Raw genomic sequence first — 24,778 nt, forward strand, 5'->3', positions numbered from 1 at the left:
TTGACCCCGATAATTAAGGGCACTACATTTAAGACTGATATGCAAGTAAACCCTAGTGAGGCTACAACTTCAAAGGCTAATTGATGTTGTGTAGATAAAGCATAACCAATTCTGTCACACACACACACACACACTTGTGTTTCCCTGCTGTTTCCATCTGAAAGCTGTCAATTGGTGCCACTATATACAGTATAAAGGGAATGTTATTAATGTGATTCGGTCCTTATGGTAATAACAAAAAGAATGAAAGCAGTTGAGATGCCCTGCCCTGATTATATGCATTACTTAATGCTCCCTTGAGATCAGAGCTGATCCATCTTGCAGTGACACAGCCTTGTTTCAGAGCGGACAAATGTAATCAATAAGTTTTCAGTCTGCTTGCCATTTGTACAAAATCCTTTCGAGCTGTCATGTTGATATCTGTGTTTGAGGTGCATCCCTGATTGGTCTGTGCATTTAGACTTTTCCGCATAGGTTAACACAAACAGACAAGTCATTTAAATGTAATTACATATAGTAAGATTTAAGGATTTAAAATCAATTTCTCTAGCATTTACTGTTTCCAGCACCAGTTGACTGTTATCACTGTGGTGTTTTTTTCCCGATACCTAATACACCACTTAGAACTAGCTGTGCAACCCCATGGGACAAGTGAATGACACACACACCAATATGGAACATTCTCAAGAAAATCCCTGTAATTGTTTTTCTCTTCATGCACAAATGAATTTAATTTCATATTTTGTTTAAAAACAAAACTGCATATTTGATCATTCTTTTTAATAGTCATATTTCTTTAATTGATACCGCTCAGTTAATATGAAGCATAACCCAGTTAAATTCCGCATATGGTTTATCATGTGTAAAGCAGCCAAACATCAATTATTTAAAATTCAAAAGAGCTGAAAAAATTACTAGCTCTTAAGAGCCCTTATTCAATGATCTGTGCTGCTCTGCACAGTGCAGATTACCAAGCAAATACTAGGCTATATTTGCGTGTGGATGTGATGCAGTGTCTGCTATAAATATCATTAAACTGACTCGTTTGATTTGCCGGACCTGGTTGTTTCAAGACAAATCATATTCCTAACCCAATTGTTTTGTTTGGCCACACCTAAAGAAAATTTACCTAGCCTCATTGTACCACGGCTAAAATTATGAGTGTGTATGCATAGAAGTTACCACATGAAAGGAATACATCAATCAATTGATCAGATAAAATACCAATACTGTACCAATTTTCTTCATATTGTTGTTCAGTGTGTCTAATCACAAGCTGGTGGAAATAAAGTGATTTTTACTCTATTTGAATGGGTTGATTTTGAGTCTGGCTTGCTTCCTGCAATGCTGGGCATTATATAAGGTTGCAGTAGCAAAGCATTGGAAAATGTTGTCATTCTGTATCAGCTAGTATGCTTGCTGATTTTTTGCTCAGCTCGGCGTTATGTTTGTGGCATTTTCTGTACCAAGTGGAGGAGCTGAATGGTAAACTCAAATCTGTAAAATGGCTAAAAAGTCAAATGTAAAGGCAGTGTGTAGTGCACATTTGTGCAGATGTGTGTTTGGATGCCCAAGAATTTATTGCTCTTATTACACAAGAAAAGAATGGTCTACAGCTGTTTTAACTGTGTACTTCAAACTATGGCTTATGGATGGTCTTATTTTAATGGCCATCGCAATGGGGTTTGCGGTTTCTATTATCGCAAGCCACCAAAATGGTATCTCTCTCTTTAAAGTGCTGCACAGCTTTGTAATGTGACCTCAACCTGAGCAATATCTGTAAACCGAATGCATTACCATTTCCCAGGCTCTCGGAAATGTCATAAAATGATGGATTGGACTGAGAATAACATCCCTGTGGTGTACTGTTGTTAGCAAAATGTTTGGAGCCTCCAATCTGATCAACCACGTCTAAGATATATGGCAGTGATTCACAACTGGAAAACAACATCCTGTTTTTTTATTTTTATTTAACATTGAAGACTTGCAATTCAAGAAGTCTCAAAAAATTATATATATATATATATATATATATATATATATATATATATATATACAATTTACGAGGTAGTGTATTGCCAGCTATATTCCAAATTAAAATAAAATAAAAATTATTAAAATATTACTTGTGTAACATGAGAACGCCTTAATGCATATTTCTTTCAGATGAATGTTTCAGATTGCGGAAGTAAATTGTGAAAACTAAAATAAAGAAGCAATTTTATACTAATAATATTCATTTATCAGTGCCTGCTGTTCATAATTAATTATTGTTTAAGGTTACCTAATATGAACAGATCATGTTAAGTTTCAAAGGGGCAGAAAAAAGTGACAGGCCTTCAAACCATGGCGATAGATACACTATTTACTGTGGTATCCAAGGTTGAGATGCATGCGTGGATCTGGTGATTCTACATGGGATTGCCACTTGAAGGTCGTGACACAAGTATATTGGATGTGTTGAGCTGTTTCTGTGGACCATTGTTATGTCAAACCAGATTTAACAGCTTCAAATATAATGCATAGCAGCAACCTTTATTAGAGCAACCAGATGTGATCGGATGTTACATTTAAATCAGATTTTCTCATTAAAATAATATAACCAGAACCACCCTTTGTAATAAATTTAGTTTCTACTAAATATTTACAGATTGCCAGTAAGATTCCAGGCATTCTAAAGCATTTAAGTAAACTTTATTCTACTGTTTCTTTCATTACTTTTCCCCCAATCTCTTTAGAAACAAGGACCAGGGGTCACAAATGGAGATTAGATAAAGGGGCATTCAGAACAGAAAATAGGAGACACATTTTTACACAGAGAATTGTGAGGGTCTGGAACCAACTCCCCAGTAATGTTGTTGAAGCTGACACCCAGGGATCCTTCAAGAAGCTGCTTGATGAGATTCTGGGATCAATAAGCTACTAACAACCAAACAAGCAAGATGGGCTGAATGGCCTCCTCTCGTTTGTAAACTTTCTTATGTTCTTATGTTCTTAAACCTTAAAGAAAACATTACTGAATTATTCTTCTTTAAAACATGTCTGTGAAAAGTGAATACCATTTTATTAGGCAACAATCATTTCAACAATTAGTTCATTATAGTATTACACATTTCAAACTTAACACTTCGAAAAGGGCTTGCTATTTCAATTTAGCATTTCATATTGTTTGCTAAAAGTAATACAATTATACTTATACATAATTAAACACCTCATTTGATTTCACATTTGATTTCACATCTTCTGGACAGGTTCAGGAACAACAGAAGTTTCATCATCACTTAGTAAATCTCCATCAATTACACGGATGTTAGATTTAAACCATGAAACCACCATGTGTATTTGTAAACAAACAATCAAAATACTTCATTAAAAAGTTAAAAAATTAAAAAGTGCAGTAAACTCATGTTTGTGAGAAACAGAACATTTGTCATGAGCAATCTGACCAATCAAAGTGTGTTTTGTGGATGGAAATAAAACACCTATTGCATAGAAGTTTCACCTATTCCAGGCTTTATGAGCTTGATTAGCCACAGTGTATAGGTAACAAGCTCAGGTGTATTCTATTAAACTCATCGTAAAACCAGAATTGGATCAAACTGGGAGTCTTATTTACATCCTTGCTTTCCATGCATTTTACAGAAAAGGTAGTTGCATGCACTGGTATTAATAACTCTGACACAAAAAGGGTAAAATATGGTATGAAGCCTTACCTTTTTTGTCTTGTGATTGGCTGCTCTCAGTCTCTTCACTTTGGGCCTTGGTTGTTGTCTCACTGACATCAGCAGCAGGCACGTCGGCTTGTTTGGGCTCTTCTTTCTCCACGGCATTCGGCGATGGGGCACTTTCAGTGGAAGCATTGGTGGTAGATGCACTCTCCTTGGCAGTGGGGGGTTCTTTGTTTTCGCTTTCAGCTGCCTTCTTCTCTTCAGAGACAGCAGGGGAAGCAACATCCTTGGTCTTTTCTGAAACGTCCGTCACAGCCTCAGGCTTCTCTTCCTCTTTGCTGGGTTCAGAAGGAACTGCATCAGTCGCAGGAGTGCTGACGGCCTTTTCTGCCTCTTCGGTTTTGGATTCGCTGCTCTCTGCTTTCTGCTCTGTTACTGCATCTGCAGCAGGTTCTTGGCTCTCTGCTGCTGGAGAGGTGGCCTCTTCTTTCTTTTTCTCTCCCTCAGCTGTCGCTGCCACAGGGGCTGCTGTGCCATCCTCCTTTTTCACGTCCTTGAGCTTTTTCCGGATTATGTGCCCACGGAAACTGGCCTGGATTTTTGTGGCAGCCTTGTGTGCCTTGTCTTCAGGTTTGTTGCCATCCTGCTCAATTTTCTGGTCAGCCTCTTCATTCTTCTCAACCTTCAGGTAAAAGAAGAAGAAGAACAACAAAAAAAATTAATTAGATCAGAAATGTTTATTTATATTATTGAATGCATGTGAATAAATAAAGTAAGATTAGGTTATAATGACACCCCAAACAATGTGAGATATACCAGTTGCATAGATACGGACAACAAATAAAGAAAGGGAATTATGATATCTATTTAAGGTTTTTGCTTTTCTTGTATTACCTGGATGTCATTTATGGTACCAGATGTTATTCTTCTTGGTTCATTTAAATTGCAGTCAGTGGGTGAAAGAGCCTTAAACATTAAAATGCTATAACCCTGATTTGTGGAGTTCCCTGCCTTAGGATGTATGTGACTAATCACAAGGAACCTACTACACAAGGACCAATAAACATGACTGTACCATGGTTTACCTATTATGTGTAGGAATTTTAAAATATACTACAGGGATCATCAAGTGGTGTTTGAATCATTTATCCTGGATCTGCCTGTGTCAACGCCAAAGGCCATAAATTTAATTGTGGTCAAAATTACGGTGGTGGCTGTGACAAAGACGATGGATAACATTGTACCATACTAATACATAGAGGGAAAATTACTCTGAGTCAAAATTGTTTTGGGGGAGGGGGTACCATTTTTATTTCTACAATGAAGCTCTCCCTATAAAAACTGAGCTGAATGTGGATTATACTTTCTGGCATTTCCATGAATGTATGCCTGATATCCTACAAGTGTGTAATGCTGTGAAGCCAAGGCTCACATTCCTAGAAGCATCATTAAAAAAAAAAAGGTTAATCTGGGATTAATGCTTTATTAGGATAATTCTGTTTTTGTATTATCAAATCATGTTTGGCAGTGCTTACATATGCATCTGTTTGATCTACATAATTAGTGGTTTGTAATGTACTAAGTGGTTAAAAACTGAAGATGTGGCTAATGAGAGTTTTACAGTCTCCAGATTGTGGAGACCATTCATAAAATGAGGGGGAAAACAGTAATTTCAAAGTGATGAATATTTATATAAAATGACAAGGTAATCCGTCACGTGCTTTTTATGACAGAGGTAAACACTGAGAAGTGCCAACACTGCTTGGTATAAAAATAAATGTAAGTTGTGCACAAACAATTTTCATTCACAGATCTCTACAGATACTTTTGTCTTCAAGGTGAGCTACTTTTCCCCCTATTTTTCTACCTACAGATTTTACTGTATAGGAACCATACCATGATATTTAATGGGAGGGGATATTGAGGTAAAACCGTCTACCTTAGGCGACAGTTAGGTTCAAGAGCTTTCCCATCTGGATAAAACTATTTTTTTATTCAGCTGTCAAAGACACAGTAGGATGCATATTGTGAAAGTGGTGTGAATAAAAAGGAGCATTTTGCTTAGGACGTTGATTCACTGTTCCCTGTTGTGCAGGAGAGCTGAATAAGCACCACATGTAACTTTGATTTGGCATGTGTATTTATACAGGTAACCAGGTAGGTAATTTTCTATGTTGTCAGCTAAAAAAGCACACAGGAAATCTGCTGAATGTTATACTCCAAGCTGGCACTTCCAAGCTGCCTCTGTAGTAATGTATAGGTACTACAGTGGTTTAATTACATCAAAGTATCCTGTATACCAGGGCTTCTCAAACTCGGTCCTGGGGACCCCCTGTGTCTGTTGGTTTTCATTCTAGCCGAGCTCTCAATTACTTAACTAGACCCTTAATTGAACTAATAATTTGCTTAATTAGACATTTTTACTTGTTTTCAGCTCTTAAACAGTTGCAGTTTACTTATCAAATGTTATAGCTGACTTGAAATATGCAACTGTTCAAGAGCTGAAAACAAGTAAAAAGGTCTAATTAAGCAAATTATCAGTTCTATTAAGTGTCTAGTTAAGTAATTGAGAGCTCGGTTGGAATGAAATCCAGCAGACACAGGGGGTCCCCAGGACAGAGTTTGAGAAGCCCTGCTGTATACAATATGTACAAAGAGGTTGGAATAAAGTGGTTCACATAAAATGTTGAATGAATGGTGAATTGATAATGGCTATTCAATGGGAAATTAAAATATATTCAATCCGGAATCTAAATTGTTGTACAGTTCAATAGAACTATGTGGCAAATTGTATGAGACCTGTACAAATTAAGGCCCGATACCTTCAGAGTTTGAAAAAGTCATGTTAGTGGTATTTGTATATGGAAGGCAACTGAAGACCGAGTTTAAATAATTTTATAAGAGAACTAGACAGATGGGTTGAGAAGGATGTGAGGGGAAAGCGGGGGGCAGGTGGGGACCCCAAGTGTCTTCTACTTTTTATTCCAACTGAGCTCTCAGTTACTTAACTAAACCCTTAATATAACTAATAATTTGCTTAATTAGACCTTTGTACTTGTTTTCAGCTCTTAAACAGTTACAGATTTCAAGTTAGCTATAACAAGTTAACTTGAACAGCAACTTTTAATGGAGCTGAGAACAATTAAAAAGGGCTAATAAGCAAATTATTACTTCAATTGGAATTAACTAATCATTTGAAGCTTAATTGGAATGAAAACCAGAAGACACGGGGTCCCAAGGACCAGGGTGGGGAAGCCCTGCCTTAGTGGAAAGAGTGTGTGTGTGTGGGAATGTAAGGTTGCCAGCAATCATAGGTGTGGCCATTCCTCAGTTAGGTAATCGATGCTAATTGGGTAGTGGCCACATGTACAAAAGCAATGAGAAATCCTTTTGTTTGGTGAAGGTGTTAGAGAGGAGTGTGAGTGTGAGTGTGAGTGTGCGTGTGAGTTTTGGAGAACTTGGTCAATGAAGGTGAATGCCCAGCCTGACAACCAAATTGTTTTGTTTAACCTTTTATTTTGGCCCTTGTGCCTATTTTTTTGTTCATGTGTATTCAACGTGCGCACCTGCGTTTTTAACTGGAGCTTCTTGGCTCTGAGTCTCATTCTTGAGACTATCCTGCTACAATGTGCCTGCTTGTATTTCACTCCTAGTGGACTTTAAAAAAAACATTAGACAGTCAAAAGGTACTAGCCTTCTCAGTGTTGCCTTTGGAACCAGTACCCTTACACTTGGAAAGGCTGAAACAAAAATGTAATCTAATTTTCTGCACACATCATATCAACATTAAATTCTGCCAAAGGCATTCCATAATAAAACATTTTACTGAACAGCACTGAAGTGCTGAACACTGATGAACCAAACCCTTCTTAACCTCTGCACTAAATAAAACCCCCTGAGCTATCATTTTCTCACTCTGAAATGAATATACGGGCTAGTCAGGATGTCTGCTTTATTGCATTACACAGTTTTGATATTCTGTGCAAAATTGCTGTAATAATGTATGTTGTGAGTAATAAGGACAGTTTATCTGATGGGCACACTTCTGAATTTAGACCATTGTCCCAAGGGTAAAAAAAGGTACTGAATAAATATGGTGTTTCTCTGCTCCTTTATTTCATTTTATTGTATTTATTTATTCAACCAGGACAAGATCCCCTTAGGGCTAAGGCCTTCTTATAAGAGGGTCCTGACAAGACAACACCAGTCATAGACAATCACAAATACAACACATTACAACTTAAAATAAACTATTTTAAATGTAATAAGAAATTATCTTTTTGTAATTCATTTTCTAGTTCTGAAAACTTTTTTTTTTTTTTTTTTTTTTTTAATGGCACAACAAAATTGGGATTCAAGTGGGACACCATAAGAAGAACAGCTAATCCATAACCCATAATTTGTGGTTATTTTTTGTACAAATCTATAAAATCTTGCATTTATACATTTCATTCAAAGGGTATTCATGTGTGCATTTAAACAAACTTACAGCATGCAAGTACAACTTTGACCTCACTGAAGGTAATTCATAGGATAGTTTCATTTCAAGGAAAAAATGTCACAGATAATTTGCCCTTTTCTGTTTTTTAATGATACAGTGTTGTAATTATAATCAGAATATTTACTGTTTAATTACAAATGATACTATTATAAAAAGATCTCAAACCACATGATATCAAAAAATAATCAATAATACTTACTGTAGTCTTTCTCAGTCTCATTGTTCTACTGTTTTACTTTGTTACTGTTCTACTGTTTTATTAATTTGTTGTTTTTATTGTTTTAATTGTGTTGTTCATTTTGTATTGTCCATTGTAACTTCTTTTAATGTTTTTATTCATGTAAAGCGCCTTGCGGTGATGTATCGTGAAACGCCACTATATAAATAAAGAATGATTGATTGATCAAAGAATTTACCCTCATACAATGAAAGTATGAACATTTGTATCTTAATCAGAGGTCTCGAGTAAGTGTGGTGGCAGACCAGCGCTATATGCTTGGGAGTCAAACAGTAATTACTGCTCCTGGGCAAATGAGAACCCAGCTGGTTTTAATAACCTTTCATGATATCGGTTAAAATACTACATCTGTGCCCTGAGGTGTGTGAAGGTGCTGATCGTTTTTGCCCTGCCGATTTTCCATTGTATCCTTAATTCCCCTTTTCAAAATGAAATTGCCGGTTAGACACACAAAAGACTAAGTGGCTCTGATTATTCTCAGAAAGGACAAAGTGGCATTACTGTACAGCAGCGAAATCTCATTCATTGTAAATGCCACAGGAAACCAAAGAACACAAGACATGCCTTCCAAATGATATGCTGTAGGACAATATATCCGATTTATACAGTTAGCACGCTTAGCAGTTGGAAATAAAAATCTTCCATTGCATTCCAAGAAGATGGTTTTTCAAGTCAGGAGTAATTGGATGACAAGGAACTGAATCCAGTAACTGCTATGGACTTCCCAGGCCTGATTTAAACATAATAGAGCATGACTTGGAATCACCCTTAACGGAAGCACATGCTATCTGCATCCACTGTAATATCTTTTAGATTCATACTTGACCCTGCATTGACCCCAATTAGAGGCGCAGCTCATTAGAAATGCTAGCAGGGGAATGGGCCTGTAACAGGGGGTATTAGGGATGTGAGTATCCGCTGACAGTCAGGAGGTTGTATTTGCCGCACCACACAATTGCGCAGGATTTATTTATAATAATTATTATTGCAGTTGCATGTAGTCGCCACTAGGATAAGACCAAGTACAGCAAGTGTAAGCAAAATAATACATGCAAAACAAAACAGTAAAAACACAACTAATAAAACCAAAGCTGGCCTACAAGGAGCCAAGCGCTACCTCCACTAAAAGGAGGGTCCCGCTCCAGGAACTTTCTGCGCTACACACAATCAAATAAACTGAGTGGGATTCGAATCCCCTAAATGAAGCCCTTTTTTACAGTTGTGGTTATCCAGGTCTACACACAGTGATAACTTGTTGCTCACCCTGGTTCACACACGCCGCTGTGAGGGCCCTCCACAGATTCATCTCCAGACTCGTAAAGTCAAAGAAGAGCAAATGACTGGCTAACATATATTTCATTTATAAAAACCTAAACAAGAAACAAAAACACACTATTTACAGGTGCAGGGCCTCAGCCCTGACACAGGGCCACTCAGTCCATTGAGGTTCATTCATTTTTGTACGTCATGTCCCCAGGAATGCTCTCTAATTGCTTTTAGAATGACCCCAGTGTTTGAGCCTCAACAGCCAGCCTGACTATTCCTTATAGTTATTATTCTATGAATTACAGTGTTGTTAAAATGTCATAACATGACAGTCATGGTTATCCATTCTCATCTGTGCATTTTCATTGCTGGATAAAGGAGATATTTAAGCCAGAACAAAGTTTAATGTATTAACATCTGGAATGTAACACGTGGTATCGTTACATAACCAATTATGGATTGCTTAAGCTTTACTGTATCTTTTACGTATTGATTTTAGCACCTGGAGCGTGCTGATGGCCGTTATGAGCTTTAGCAGGAAAATGGACAGGATGTCACCATGTGAGGAGGAATGTTAAACAGGGTTTTTTGACTTTAAATACCTCGGATTGGTTCTGATTGGTTAGCAGAAGATTTGGGGCCTGTTATTCAGTGTTGTTGTTTTTATTTTGTGGTGTTTTTTAAAAGCTGATAAATAGCAGAGTCATATTAAAATCTAAGAGTGAATATAGGTTTAATATTCAAATCTTCATTTTCACTTGATTTATATAATATACTTATGCATATTGGTCATTTCAGTGAAGTCAAGATTGGCATCCCTTGCACTAATGCACACTAGTTAATTACTGCTATCTTGACTATCCATCATATTTACATCTCTGGTCTTAACGAATGAGGCCAATTTCTGAGTTTTAAAAATCGAAAGATGTTTTCCATTGACTGCCTTTAATCACCCCCCCCCCCCCCCCCCCCCAAAGCTTTCGGCTGTAATAAACAATTGGTGATTAAAGTGTGTCAGTATTAGGGATGCAGCTGGGATAATATCCTACATGGAGAAGTAGCCCACGCCAATTAGCAGGATCCTCCCGGGACTCGGAAAAATCTGACTGCAGCCAGCAGAGGGAGGGGCATCAGAGGCAAAGCTACTGTCCAAGACAGAAGATCAATGATAATAGCAGGGGGTGGCCTATATGGGCATACGTTATGCTAACAAGAAAACAAATTATCCATAAAGACCAGTCTTCAGAAACAAATGAAACGACCACGTACTGGCTGTCAGAGGGGCATGAGGCATGATACAATGCTACAGTACCACTTACAAAATTAAAATTGAGGATTACAGTATTTGATATAAATGGATATAATATTTTTGGCAGTCTATGCAATAGTGATTGTGTTAATTCTCCAAATAAGCAATATATTATACCGGAACATATGGCAGAATATGTGAAAAACAAACCATATAATGAGATAAATTACTTCCATTCAATCAAATCAAAAAGAGACATTGTTACATGTTCTAATTACTGTTAATTAGTATAATCGCATGTGAAAGATACTGTAAATTCTATAATCGTTTATCATATCGAAGCTCAAGCTTACCAAAAAACAACAGTTTCCTAATATGTAATCTTGCCAGTTTTGGATGACTCATCTAAACAAAATCTTCCTGGCTAAATAATTCAGTTGATTATTTTACAGTTAATTATGTACATCATTGGATTCAATGTAAATGTTGATGATTATTCCAGGGAGCACAATAGCTACAGCAAATACTGTGTGTGTTTACCAGTGTCTTTGTGTGTGCTCTAGGTATAATCAATTCTCATGCATAAAGAACAGTAACAAACTGCTTTTTAACAATATACGTATAGGTATTGCTTTACAAAGTGTGAAAACACAAATCATAACACACAATTAATTTAAACATAATTTAGGAGATGGTAATAATAAGAGGCTGGAATAAACTGATATGTTTTAATGTTTAGCAGGAGGAGAATGGTATGGGTTAATGTTTACAATTAGGAAGTCATCTTGGGCTTAGAAATGTTAGTAATTTGGGTGGCTTTCCAGAAGCTTCCTAATCTAACACACTTGTAAGAAGGCCTTAGCAAGGCTTAACATCTATCCCTACCACGCAAAACCTTGAGGCGACACAGAGTTATATAAACAACCGTATTACATATTGGCACTTTAAAATACAAACAAACATTCCTGTCAAACCATTTGCTAACATCTGGTGATGGAAAAGCTGAAAGGTGAGGCAAAAATAATAGAAATACCATCCTCCACAAATTGTATGAACACATTTTAAAGTACCCTTAGACAAAAAACAAGTAGCACTTTGGTTTTGCTGCACATAATGTTATCAAATTAATCCAATGCATTTTTTTTTAACTACCTTGATGTTTGCAACCCCATAATTTCTTGTTGGGGTTACGCTATATGCCTTAGCGCAAGGCTTCTCAAACCCCTGTGGCTGCTGGTTTTCATTCCAACTGAGCTCTCAATTACTTAACTAGACCCTTAATTGAACTGATAATTTGCTTAATTAGACCATTTTACTTGTTTGCATATTTCAAGTTAGATATAACATTTGATAAGTAACTTGAACTGCAACAGTTTAATAGCTGAAAACAAGTAAAAACTCACTTTTAAACACACAAAACAGCGGCTTTTGTTTCATTAATTCCTTTACAATGCAGGTGCATCTTGCACAGAGATTCAGCTGTAAATCTTTGCATCTGAAGTTTGGTTTCATATGCATTATGATAGCATGGTTCAGCTCCAATGGCAATTCAGATTAACTACTGCATTATACTGTTGGTCCTTTTGGATCTATTGTACGGTATCTTCCTGTACAAATTAATGATCTTCTCCTTTTACTCCAATCTTGGCCTTGTATTTTCATAATGAAAGAAGGATTACATATTGTTGCTGCCAAATATTACATTTTAGAATCAGAATTCACATTCTGCTGTAGGTGAGAGAAGATGCTAAGGTATTACATAGTAAATTGGCTCAATTTTATTCAAAGAATCAAAATTGAGTAGTAAATGTATTTAAAATCAAATAGCATACAAAGTGCCATGGACTGAAGTATACAATTTACCATGGGGTGATTAACTGACACTGTATCTTACAGGTCATGCTTAACCCAGCTACTAATAACCCCCTTTTTCACTCAACATATACAGACACAGACACAAAGACATTACCAATGAAGTACTGAGAATATAGGTTTAGTCATATGATTTATTAGAAACGTAATTGAATTGTAATTACACTCCTGCATGCATTAATGTATTAATGCAGTTTATCTCCACTCTCTAAAAATTGAAATTATTTGCCATTCCAGGGCTTCCAGTTGCTTTAAGCATATGGCCTTTCTGGTATCTATACCACAAAGAAAGAAAGATCACAATAATTTTACCCTGGGATGCCCATCCTGTAGGACCGATGGAAGGCGATCCTACATGATCCTCAATAACCAATAATCACCTTTAGTATATTCATATACTTTTTGTCATGGATGATTGGTAAGAGGGATATGGGACAGCTGTAGAATAGTTGTTCTGGGTTAGGCTAATCGTGCAGATGACGACTGGTTGCAAACATACTTATTTGAAATCTCATATTAAGATTTCAGAAGCTAAGAAGGTTTTGGTCTGGTCAATTCTTAGGTCTGACCATTCCTAGTACCACCAGCTGTGCTGCATGAAGTGATAGTGACAGCTCTGTAGGTGGCACTCACGTCCCAGGGCCGGAACTCAACCAGTGCCCCAGAATGGTGCCACAGGTGCTGTCCTTTTGGATGAAATTTTAAACAGATGCCATATCTACTGTGAAGATTGCACAGTGATTTCAGGCCAAATTCTGCTGTCTTGGATGATATCATTCTAAAAACCTTCAATTCTACACCTGTAGTGTGGACAAATAAAATTTTCTTAGTCAAACAGACTAGTATTGTCAATTAAAACAAATACTGACTATATTTTGATTGGTTGGTTTCACTCTCCCAGACTAGCACTGATCTTAGAATATTTTAGCTAGGGTCTGTTAAACCAGCCATAAATGCCAAGATGCCCTTATTTTTTATTAACTCACTTTATGTGCTATATAAACTTTTATAAAGTAAAGAATGACAGTGTTAAAAACACAATATAAAAATCAGATCACCAAGCTTCAGCACAATAAACCTTTGCGTTCATATCAAAACCCTTAGGATGTACGATTTTCGGTACTGAATCCAGTTGATAATTGGAGCCATATGGGCCTTTACAGACATAATTTCAAGGTAATCAAAGTTAATTCTGGAACATCTTTGCATCCATTTCCACAAAGGCCATTAGCCATTGCATAATGATCAGCATATCAATTAACATTTTCTGCAACTCCTTCAGATTTCACATCACTGATGACACAGTCTGATTAATAGTCTCTAGGATTTATTGAATCATGAAATAAGAAAGGAAATACTGTAGTACCATATCATACTGTAGATCACAGAATTTGGTGCCAGCAATTCCTAACAGCAGGTATTCGTCATTATACCCAGTTATAGCACCTGGACTTACTGCAAATGCAGCTCGCCCATCTGTTTCTGTTTTGCGCATGTGATTACCTGGAGCAGCATTTCTAAGGGAACTGCACATTAGTAACTGACAGATCACCAAATCTATGCAGCTGAAAGAGACAGCCAAGCCTTTATATTAATATTAAAAGGCAATTAAAATGACACTGCTCACTGATGGAGTGTGATCTATTATTAATACAGTCTTATAATGCTACGTCAATATGTTGATTTTGGTTAGAAGATGCACATGTTCGTAATACAGATTGCAGCGAATGCTCTATAAACCATCGCAGGGAGTGCCAACTTGGATTAAAGTCTGTCGTCCTGAATCAGTTTAAATGCATCTTAGTTCTACATGTATCCTGTCTTTTCTTCTTTTTTGTCCATTTTGTGTTTGTTTGTGTTGCCAACCACGTGGGTAGAACATTCTCTTCTCCAGTCACGTGGTTCTATATATCCAGCTGAGAAAGCCCAGAAACGGATGTTAACATAGGATCAGCATTCTAAGCAAGGTGACTGCTCCTATTTAACTATCAGTACTGTCAATCAGATACCACGCCTTGCCCTCTACGTCCATTCGTGTGCTGTAGAATCAGACAATGCATCTTGAGCAGCCTTCTTTGAAAATAGATGCAATAATGTACTGTTCTGTTGTCCACTATCTTAAAACCCAATGATAAGAAAGACAGATTGGATAAGTGAGATGTGTAAAATATTTTTCTGTAAGAAGTCTTATTAATAATGCTTCCATAATGTTTGAAGGTTGATGTATAACTTATCCATAGGAAGATGATAAGTCTACATTGTGGATATTAAACATCTTTTGTTACTCATATGAAGCATAATATCTTGGTGAAATTCCAAAACAGGTCAAAATTCTTCCATGGCTAAAATTTCTGGCTGATTTACGAAAAAAAAAGTCTTCAAATACCATTCTTCTATATAATCAGGAAATTACATCTTTACCATTGAAGTGCTGCTACCCAGTGAATCCATCTTGTATGTTAAAAGTCAACTCATAACAAAAAAGAAAATGAACCAGTCTTAAGAGAAACTGTAATAGGAATAGGAAAAGATGTAATTTAATGTACCCAATATCTGTCTCTGGGCATATCAGTGGTATATTAATGATGAGAAAGGAAAGATTAAATGTGCAGCTCTCAATCTGTAAGACCATTTACAAACCTGCAGATGATTGATGAAAATGGAGATACTCACTGCCTCTTCCTATTGATTTTCATTAATTACATTGTTTATATCCTAATACATTCTCATTAAGTTTTAGTCTCTAAAGGATGGGTGTTTAAGAAGGGCATAAAGAATGTACAGGTCCCAACAATTAATATGCATTGTACCAGTATTAGTACAATGTATACATAAGTAAGGACAACATTAGTATTCCTGGCCACAACTCAAAACAAGTAATTTATGGACATGTGGCTACATGACACCTCTACGTAATGTTGACCAAGGTCAGAGAAGACAAGTGGTTCAAAAACATAATCAAGGAAATTATGACTCAACCCATCAACCTCCTCAAAGCTTGGACTCCAGTTTTCTTCAATTTGTAGAAATCAAAAAGGTTAATTAATGCAGAACAATCTCAGAAGGACTTAATCCCTCAAAAGTTAATTTATTTCTACATGGAAAGCTTAAGGGTCAGCAAATCATGCAAGGATTACTCTTTTGGGGAGATGACATCACTTTCTCCCAAGTCTCCCAAGTCATGGAGGTTACATCACCCCAGAACTCAAGATAGGGGGTTGTGATGTTTAGATCATCTAAACAATACCAAAAGCAAAGATACTACAGTATTATAAAAACACAATCCTTCGCATGGGTTGATAATGAAGCCAGTTGGCTACTTTAAGCTGCTTCCACCTAATTCGCCACAAGCACGGTGTGTGGGCCCCAAAAGGTAATAAATATTAATTTAGTGTATCAGACACCTATAAGTGTTATTGTTATAACAGTTTAATACAGTCCCTCGAGTTCTTGTGAGAAGTTTTCAAAATTGATACATTTTCACAGGACAAGACACCTCTTGATGGATCTTTCAATTTTCAAAGGAATGTGTTTTCAAACAGACTCAGACAATCATTCTCTTTTACACAAAACACACTCTTCAAAAGGTGGTCCCTAGTTTAAAATCCCATAGCGCTGCAACCCTGTGTAAAACTCACATCACAAGCTACATTCTCAGGTTATCTCTGTTCTGGAGATTGAAATTCCCTTATGCAAACTCAAAGCAGGAATCACCTTCAATTTGATATAAACTGAACAAAGGCACCACACCCTTTGTGATGGCAGATGGGCTTTGTGTACATTTTAGAAGGGGAGAGAGTCATTTTCCACAGTAAAATATCTTTCCCCCCCTGTGCCTAAGGAAACCAGTAGGGACCTCATTGCTGGAGACAGTGCTATTAAGACACACTGAGTGCAGAAACATGCCAGCTTTGATGCTTCTGCTGGGAATTCACAGCGGTAACAAATCATTGGATCACCATTAAGTGGAGCGAGACAACAGCCATGGATTCAGTTTCATTTAATCATCTTCATAGATACTGTGCCTACTTTCTGCATTATATATCATGCGGGATTCTGAAAGTATTTGGGCATTATAGTGTAATCGTAATGTTTATTACTGGTTTGGAAAGCGCAGCTGATCAAATTAATAATGTTACCAGTTAAGGAATATTGCTCAAACTGGATCTATACATATCCACATTTTAAAAGGCTATTTATACAGAAAATGAGACATTACTGTTCGATACAAAATAAAATATGTGAATAACATGTTCCTTAATTTCTGACCTCAATGTGAACAACATTTGACAGTTTTGTGCAATTCGAGGATTCACCAATCCAAGTCACATTTTTTTATTTCTGTTGAGATGTATTTGAACATATTATCCCAATTCTGAATAGTCTTTAAGAAGTTTTAAAACATGATATTTAATATGCATTTGAATATAATTCCTAGTATGAGAATTACAAGGAATCCCTAATTTCCAAATTAATGCTGAATAAGATACATATAAGATATAAGTGTATGTATCCCCAGTGTGAATAAAATATAGGAACTTAAATGCATTTTGCAGGTTGATTCTCTCCCTTTTTGTATGCTATGTACTGCACTGTCTGTCTGCTCTGACCACACCCCACCCTCTCGAGTGAGCTTGCAGCTGCCTTTGTGCAGGAAAAAAAAAGATGTGTGGTAAATTCTCCTAACAGAATTGATTCTGCTTTGTGCTAAGATATTAGTACTGTAATACAAATACACATTAAAAAAATTAATACATTATATATATATATATATATATATATATATATATATATATATATATATAATCAGCTAATAGTACGTGATATTGATATTGTTATTTTAAGTAATACCAAATACAATATTCTATATTTTCATGTCAGACAGTTTCTATATGAAGCCAAGCCTTTCCTATTGAAATCCTGAATTTCTATACCCATGCTGAACACCCATCGCTTGAACAAAGGTGCCACACCCACCCTTTAGATATCTCAAGCCTCACTTCCGTTCTGCATGTTAAGCACTAGTGCAACCTGCAGGAGTTATACTCCATTGCTGAAGAACTTAATGGGTGCATTCATTGATGCACTTCCAAATTAAATTGACTGTAAGGGTGCTGTTACAAATGGAATACAGTTCACACAAAAAGTCAAGACCTTCTTCATTCTAGTTCCGCTGAGAAAGCAGCTCCTGCCCTGTAAGATTCCACGAATCCCTGGAGCTATCACACGTTATACTATAATAATGAATGCAGTGTAGTATATATTTTACACAGGTGATGGAAAACATAAAAATAACCCTTTCATCTTTTCTTTACCCCAGCTTCAAATGAACAATGTTCAAAGAGAAAGACTCTTGCATTTAAAATGTAGTACCAGTACATGGCAATACAGCCCACCTCACCCATTCCCTTGCAAAGTGCATTACATGCTCTGAATGAAATGACTCATCCTTGCAGACATTTATAGCTATACCGTGAACCTCCAATATGCTTTCTATGTTAACAGGTCAGATGTGCATTTCTTTTTTAAGTCAAGGATCACAAAAATACTCCCCATGACAAAGTGTATATCTTAGATTGGGCTCGGAATAGTGTACATATCACAACACCTGGTTTAATATATAAACTGTCCAAAAAGTGATTTAAAATCTATTTACACACATTTAAAAAATGCATTTTTTAAACTGTGTGTTTTACAAATCCTTTTTCCTGTGCTATAACACCTTACATTCTGTGAGCTCTGATGACAGAAAAGCAGGTTTGTAAAGCCAGTACCAGATGCAGACATAATGGTGTTATTCCTGATGAGATATTTCCTAAAGCAATAACAATCCTCAAGACATTAATTCATTTTTCCATGCTTGTCCCTGCTGAGCAGCACTATGCTCCCTGAATATCGAGTTTGCACTCAAATCTAATTGCCTTTTGGGCACCATACTGTACAATATATTATTTTCTTTGCTTTATAAACCTATAGATGTAATGTATTCTAATCATATTCGCATATTCATCTTTTACAGCTTTGCATTCAGTTAATTCACAGATCCTACTCATTTGAAGGCAGATTTTGGCACACTGCAGTGGTTTAGGCAGCATGCATATGAAAGGTATCACTACTACTATCAATGTGTCACTATCAGCTGCCTGATATATATTATAGATACCAATACCTCTGTTCCCTGTGGCTTATAAAAATGTACATCTCTATTATTCAGCTTGCAGGAAATTGTAAATTCGTTGTCACAAGTCAGCTTCTTCTGCCCACATGCTTTAAAACCGGCAAGTGCACACACCATGCCAATACGTCTAGCCTTCATACAAGTGCTAAAAGTTATTATTCTACAGAGATAATTCATTCTCTAAATTAATCACATGCATAGTTTGAATTTACACGACACTCCATTAAAATCTAGAAAAAAATACACATAAAATATATCTTCTGCAATTCACACATTTTATATATATATATAAAAAAAAGCATGGCAATTCTCATTTTAAATGGTGTCATCCTATATGTAGTGCAAATCCTTTAAAATTACCTGTTTTGTTCTTCTAATACAGCACAGCATGATTGTAGTATCCTCCTTTCTTTTCCTTTCTTTTCCTTCTTTCCTTTTTTCTCTCACTCTTTCCTCTCTCTCCCTTACTCTCTCGCTCTCGCTCGCACACACACACACACCCAGGCTGTATCAGCAGCTGAGTCGCCTAATGCTTTTACTCATCACAATTTGCGCACACACACTCACATACACTGACTCTCAGTAGCTCACTGTGACTTGCTGGCTTACAATGACTACAAGCCCCCCCCCCCCAGTCCCCCTTCCCCTCCCCCCCCCCCCCTCCTGACTAAACTAAACCCAGCCAGCCCACCCCCACTCCCTCTTCCACACTCATGCATCAACTACAAATGCAGCTACCCCTCCCAGTCTTGCTAGTCTTATGAATTATTAAATGCCTACACTCAGGCCCCAGACAATTTAGATATTGCAAGGTTTTTTATTTATTTATTTATTTTTTTGACACGCTAACTTAAGGGTGGTGGCTTATCCTGTGAATATGTGTTGAAGGGAGCATCCTTTTTAAGATCCTTTTTTTAAAATTTTGGTAATGATCTGTGCAGTATTCCCTTTAGATCCCAAGGAAATTATTTCTTAAAGGTATAACTGTAAAACCTGGATAGGACTTATTCTTTTCATATGCTTTTAAGTAAAATGCAGCAATCTTATTAAACAGTTATTATATATATATATATATATATATATATATATATATATATATATATATATATATATATATATATATATATATCCATACACATATATTTTATGTATTTTCAGTTTGCATGGGATAAAATAACCTTGCCAACCACACCCATGTAAATCATACCCACTGGTGTATGTATTGATGTATTGATACATAGATATTGATAGGTACTTATAATATAATATAATATACCGGTAATATAATATAATATAATATAATGCTGATTACTTGGTGCATGATTATACATATTATGTGATTGTATACTAATGTTTATGAACAAACAAAAAGATCACTGCATGTGACAAAGATACAGGGTGTGGTGCACTGTATGTGTTAACATATAATTGTGCTGTGTAAATTTAGCCCTAAAATGGAGCAGATCAATCATTTTCAATCTGAAGCTTGATTTAATTTGGCAGATTCTTGCTATACAGCCACGGGGTGCTTTCTGCAGGAGTAAACACACAAAGCTGTAAAGTTCAGTCAAAAATGCTACTGTATCAGTCTTTGGTGAATTATCGGTGGCCCACTGTGACAGAAAGTGAATGAATCCTAGTCAACAATCTCCCTACTAATCTGTGAGGGTGCTGTTCGAGGAACAGAGTGCCTCGTACTGGTTGGTCTGGCAGTTCATTCCAGGGTCAGTCGGAAGCCAGCCAGCCAGCCAGGAAGGGGGCGGAGTCACAATGCCCAAAGTCCTCGCCCTAAAGCGGTACTCGATGTGTCAGTCATGGATTGGAGGAGACATAACTGAACTAGCTATCGCAGGGGGCATGACTAAGGGTATAATTGGGGATGTGACGATGTAATCTGTTCCTTTGATGTGGTTACGAAACTGACCGATAAAGGAAATGGACTGTGTAAACGTATCGAGAGTGTTAAGTGTTTTGTTTGTTTGTGGAATCTAACTGTCTGTTTGTCACTACTAGACGGCTAACACGAGCCGGGAAGCTGTCGCTACAGGCCAGCATCAAGCCCGGACTGCACTTACACCACTTGTTACTAAATACCTTGCACCAGCACCTGCACACAGAGCACTCACTGTCAGGCCACATACCCCACTGTAAAAGCATATGTATCGGTAGGACCGATACAGCACCACCTGATAGTGCGGGTGGTGGAAAGGCTGCCGCACCCCATCATTTTGGGCCAGGACTGGCCAAACTTTAGACAATTAATTAAAAAGGCAGTCCCGTAACCATGGCAGACACAGCAGGGCACACAATTGGTGAGATTTTCACCCTGCAAGCTGACCTGTTTTCTTCCCGTTTGCGTCCTAGAAAAACTAAGAAATAAATGAATCGAAAAATGTGAAGGAGCATCACTGAAACATTGGGCAAGGCTTCTTCCCTACGTCCTTTTTGCAGTGAGAGAGGTGCCACAGAGTTTCCCCCTTCAAGCTCTTATACAGCTGTCTCGGAGCATCCTCGATCTGTCCAAAAATGTAGTGCAGCATGTGCTCCTACTGAGAGATTGTCTGCATTTGGTCAGTCATTTGGCCCAGGACATCTCAAATTGGCTCGGCACCGGCAACAGCAGCATTACAACATAAATGCACATATTTAGACCTTACGACCAGGAGACAAGGTAATGCTGCTTCTTCCCACATCAGAATCCAAACTGTATGCTAAATGGCACTGCCATATGAGGTGAATCGGACTATAGGGAAAGTGAATTATGAAATTCGGCAGCCTGATTGCCGCAATGAGTGGGAAATGGAGGCTTTATTTATAGCCCCAGGCGAGGTAGAGGATGATTTTGGACCCTGTATAGAGGCCCCTAGCATTCAGAGCATTCCGATGGGGTAACAGTTACTCCCAGATCAGCAGAGAGATCTGTGTAGGTTAATTGGGGAGTTCAAGGATGTTTTTTCTGACGTGCCCAGTAGAACTAATCTTGTTGAATATGACATTATCACTCCCCCAAGTACCATGGTTTGAGAGAGACCTTATCAGATCCCGGAAAGTCGACGAAGTGGCGTTAGCAAAGAGGTGCGGGAGATGCTTGAACTTGGGGTGATTGAGCCTTCCAGGAGCGAGTGGTGCAGTCAATTGTGATAGTCGCCAAAAAGGACGGCACCAACCGCTTCTGCGTTGATTTCCGTAAGGTAAACGCTATTGCCAAGTTCAATGCCTACCCCATGCCTCGGGTCGACGAGCTTCTCAATAGACTGGGAACGGCAAAGTTCATCTCGACTTTGGACTTGACAAAGGGATACTGGCAGATCCCCTTAACCACCAGGTCACGTGAGAAAACTGCATTTTCTACCCCTGGTCTGTTTCATTTCACAACCATGCCGTTTGGGCTACATGGTGTGCCCACTACCTTTCAGACTAATGGACCAGGTCTTACGTCCACATCGTGAGTATGTGGCAGCGTATATTAATGTTATGATTATTTACAGCTCCATCTGGCGAGAGCATTTGGCTAGGCTCACGGCCATCCTGCAGTTTCTAAGGGTAGCCCGGCTGACAGCCAACTTGGGTAAATGTGTGTTTGCCAAAGTAGAGATGCAATATTTGGGATTTGTTATGGGGCATGGGCAGGTGAAACCCATCGCCACCAAAGTACAGGCTTTGATGGATGCGGCAATCCTGAAAACCAAGCCCCTGGTGAGGTCTCTCTTGGGGTTGGGCAGGCCGAGACAATCCGACGGAATCGACTCAACAGCGGGGCGCAGCATAGCCATGGCCCAGTGGAGGAATCATACATATCTGTTTTTTAAAAAAATATTATTAGCTACAAATAGCGGAGAAAAAAACACAAAACAGCAAGTGCTGTGAGGTTAGAAAGCAGACTACAATCAGAAAGTGATGTAGGCTGTTGAAAGAAAAGATTAAACGCAACACTGAGTTTCTGATTCCAGGGAAGTGGCAAGCCGACTTCCAGCAATGAATTGCAGGCAATAAATTGCTGGGGAACTCGAGTGAGAGCTCTTTTACACAGTCAATCACAGCAACTGGACAGGTTAGTTATACCTACCTTACTTACCTGATGTGAGATGCAAACAAGAACGTGATCTCCGCGGAGTGACTACTTAAGGCGGGACCGAGGACGTCACTCCACGGAGGGGCCTATCAGCAGCGCTGGCATAAAATGGTCAGTAAATACCTGACCTGTGGCAGGCATATCCCAAAAGTATTGGTTGGTGGTCGTCTTCTGTTTTTGTCAAATGTGCTGTAATAACATTTGTTTCAATAACACTACAAAAGTTATTATAGACTACAAGTGGTAAAGACTACGAGGAACACAAAGGTGCCGGTATTTGAAATGCTGCATTTTCAATTACAGCCCATGTGATTTGTGACAAATGATATGACAGATGTTATGAATCCTTATATGCATGTCATGGTATGTCAAAGTTATTAGAAAGGATTATGCAAATAGTTAAACAGTATGAAGGTGTGGTGAATGCTGCATAATACAAGTGTTAATCAAACAGTAATATTTATTATTGAAAGCAGAGAGAACATGATAATATACGAAAGTGTAATTCTGGCTCTAGGGTCAGTCAGTTTTACCTTCACATATTGGCAGTGATAAAGCAAACAGGGAAGTAAAAATTGGTAATGACTGCGCAAATTACCATGGATAACATTTCTACTGCAGAAGGATTCACTTGAATGTGCGTTATAAGAAACTTTGAAAGGAACTACTGGTTATCCCTTAGACCTACCTGGAAGCTATACATTCTCACCCTATGAAAAAAACTAAACAAATAGTCATCACCACCAGGTCATTGGTGTTTCACATATTCACCCAGCATGGCCATAGGCAATTTTAGGTCCTGTATTGAATCTGACCTGAATATATTACTTTGTATTCCATTAGATGACAGACAAATTGCCAACACTGACATACAATTCTAGTTCAGATATTACCTAACCCTTACTATACAACAGTACGTACTGAATGTCTTGAAACTGGAAGTAGAAAGAATGACATTTCCTTAAATGCTAACAGTTACCAAAATGTATATATTTATTGACCAGTTCAAAATATCTCTGCAGTGCAGTCTCCCAAACCAAGCTGATCATAGATTTGCCACAGATTTGCCTTTTTTCTTGTGAATGTTAGACATAATTTAAGTAGCAGCAAAAAGAAACAATACTTAACCCCCTAGGTGGTAATACATCTTTAACTACATTGTAAAGACAGATACATTTTTTGTCAACCGAATCATTCATTTTTAATGAGTCATTAGGCAGGGTTGAATGAAAAACACTACTTTCCAAAAAATCAAATTTCTACCCTAACTGTAAACCAAAAATCCATTCCACAAACCAGAGTTTAAATAAATAAATACTGTGATGATCAGTGTGTGCAGCGTGTTGTTAAAACGACAGACGGTGCAGAGCCCCCCATGCATGTCAACGGTGGTTTGGGAAAGTGCTTGTGTGCTAATGATGGAGTAGTGGGGGGTTGGGAGTACCTGTTTTGCTGTGTTTTGGTGGGCTGGGTGAGTTTGGGAAGGGCATCTAGGGCAAGGGGGTGCTGTGTGGGGGGCTTTGTTAATTTCAGTAAAATGACAAGCACAAGTGGGTATCGGATCTGTTGGGGGATACCACTGAAGAACCTGTGTATTGAGCATTGGGCAGCAGTGTGGAGTAGTGGTTAGGGCTCTGGAGTCTTGACCGGAGAGTCGTGGGTTCAATCCCTGATAAGAAATTAATAATAATAATAATGTTCCTTGTATGTTGAACAGCGTGCATAAAATGTGGA

The 24,778-nt window shown here is 37.8% G+C and overlaps 1 protein-coding gene across 1 annotated transcript in view; it reads right to left on the reverse strand.

The window, feature by feature from the left end:
• LOC117405354 (neuromodulin) overlaps positions 1-19,568 on the reverse strand; it is a 34,772-nt gene extending 15,204 nt beyond the window's left edge. The window contains exons 1-2 of the mRNA XM_059028423.1: positions 19,333-19,568; positions 3,714-4,350 (exon numbers count right to left, since the gene is read on the reverse strand). Coding sequence (XP_058884406.1) covers positions 3,714-4,350; positions 19,333-19,362 — 667 coding nt within the window. The 5' untranslated portion in view covers positions 19,363-19,568. The remainder of the gene's footprint in view (positions 1-3,713; positions 4,351-19,332) is intronic.
• Positions 19,569-24,778: the final 5,210 nt, after the last annotated feature.

Source organism: Acipenser ruthenus, chromosome 8 (genome assembly GCF_902713425.1).
Source record: "Acipenser ruthenus chromosome 8, fAciRut3.2 maternal haplotype, whole genome shotgun sequence".
NCBI lineage: Eukaryota > Metazoa > Chordata > Actinopteri > Acipenseriformes > Acipenseridae > Acipenser > Acipenser ruthenus.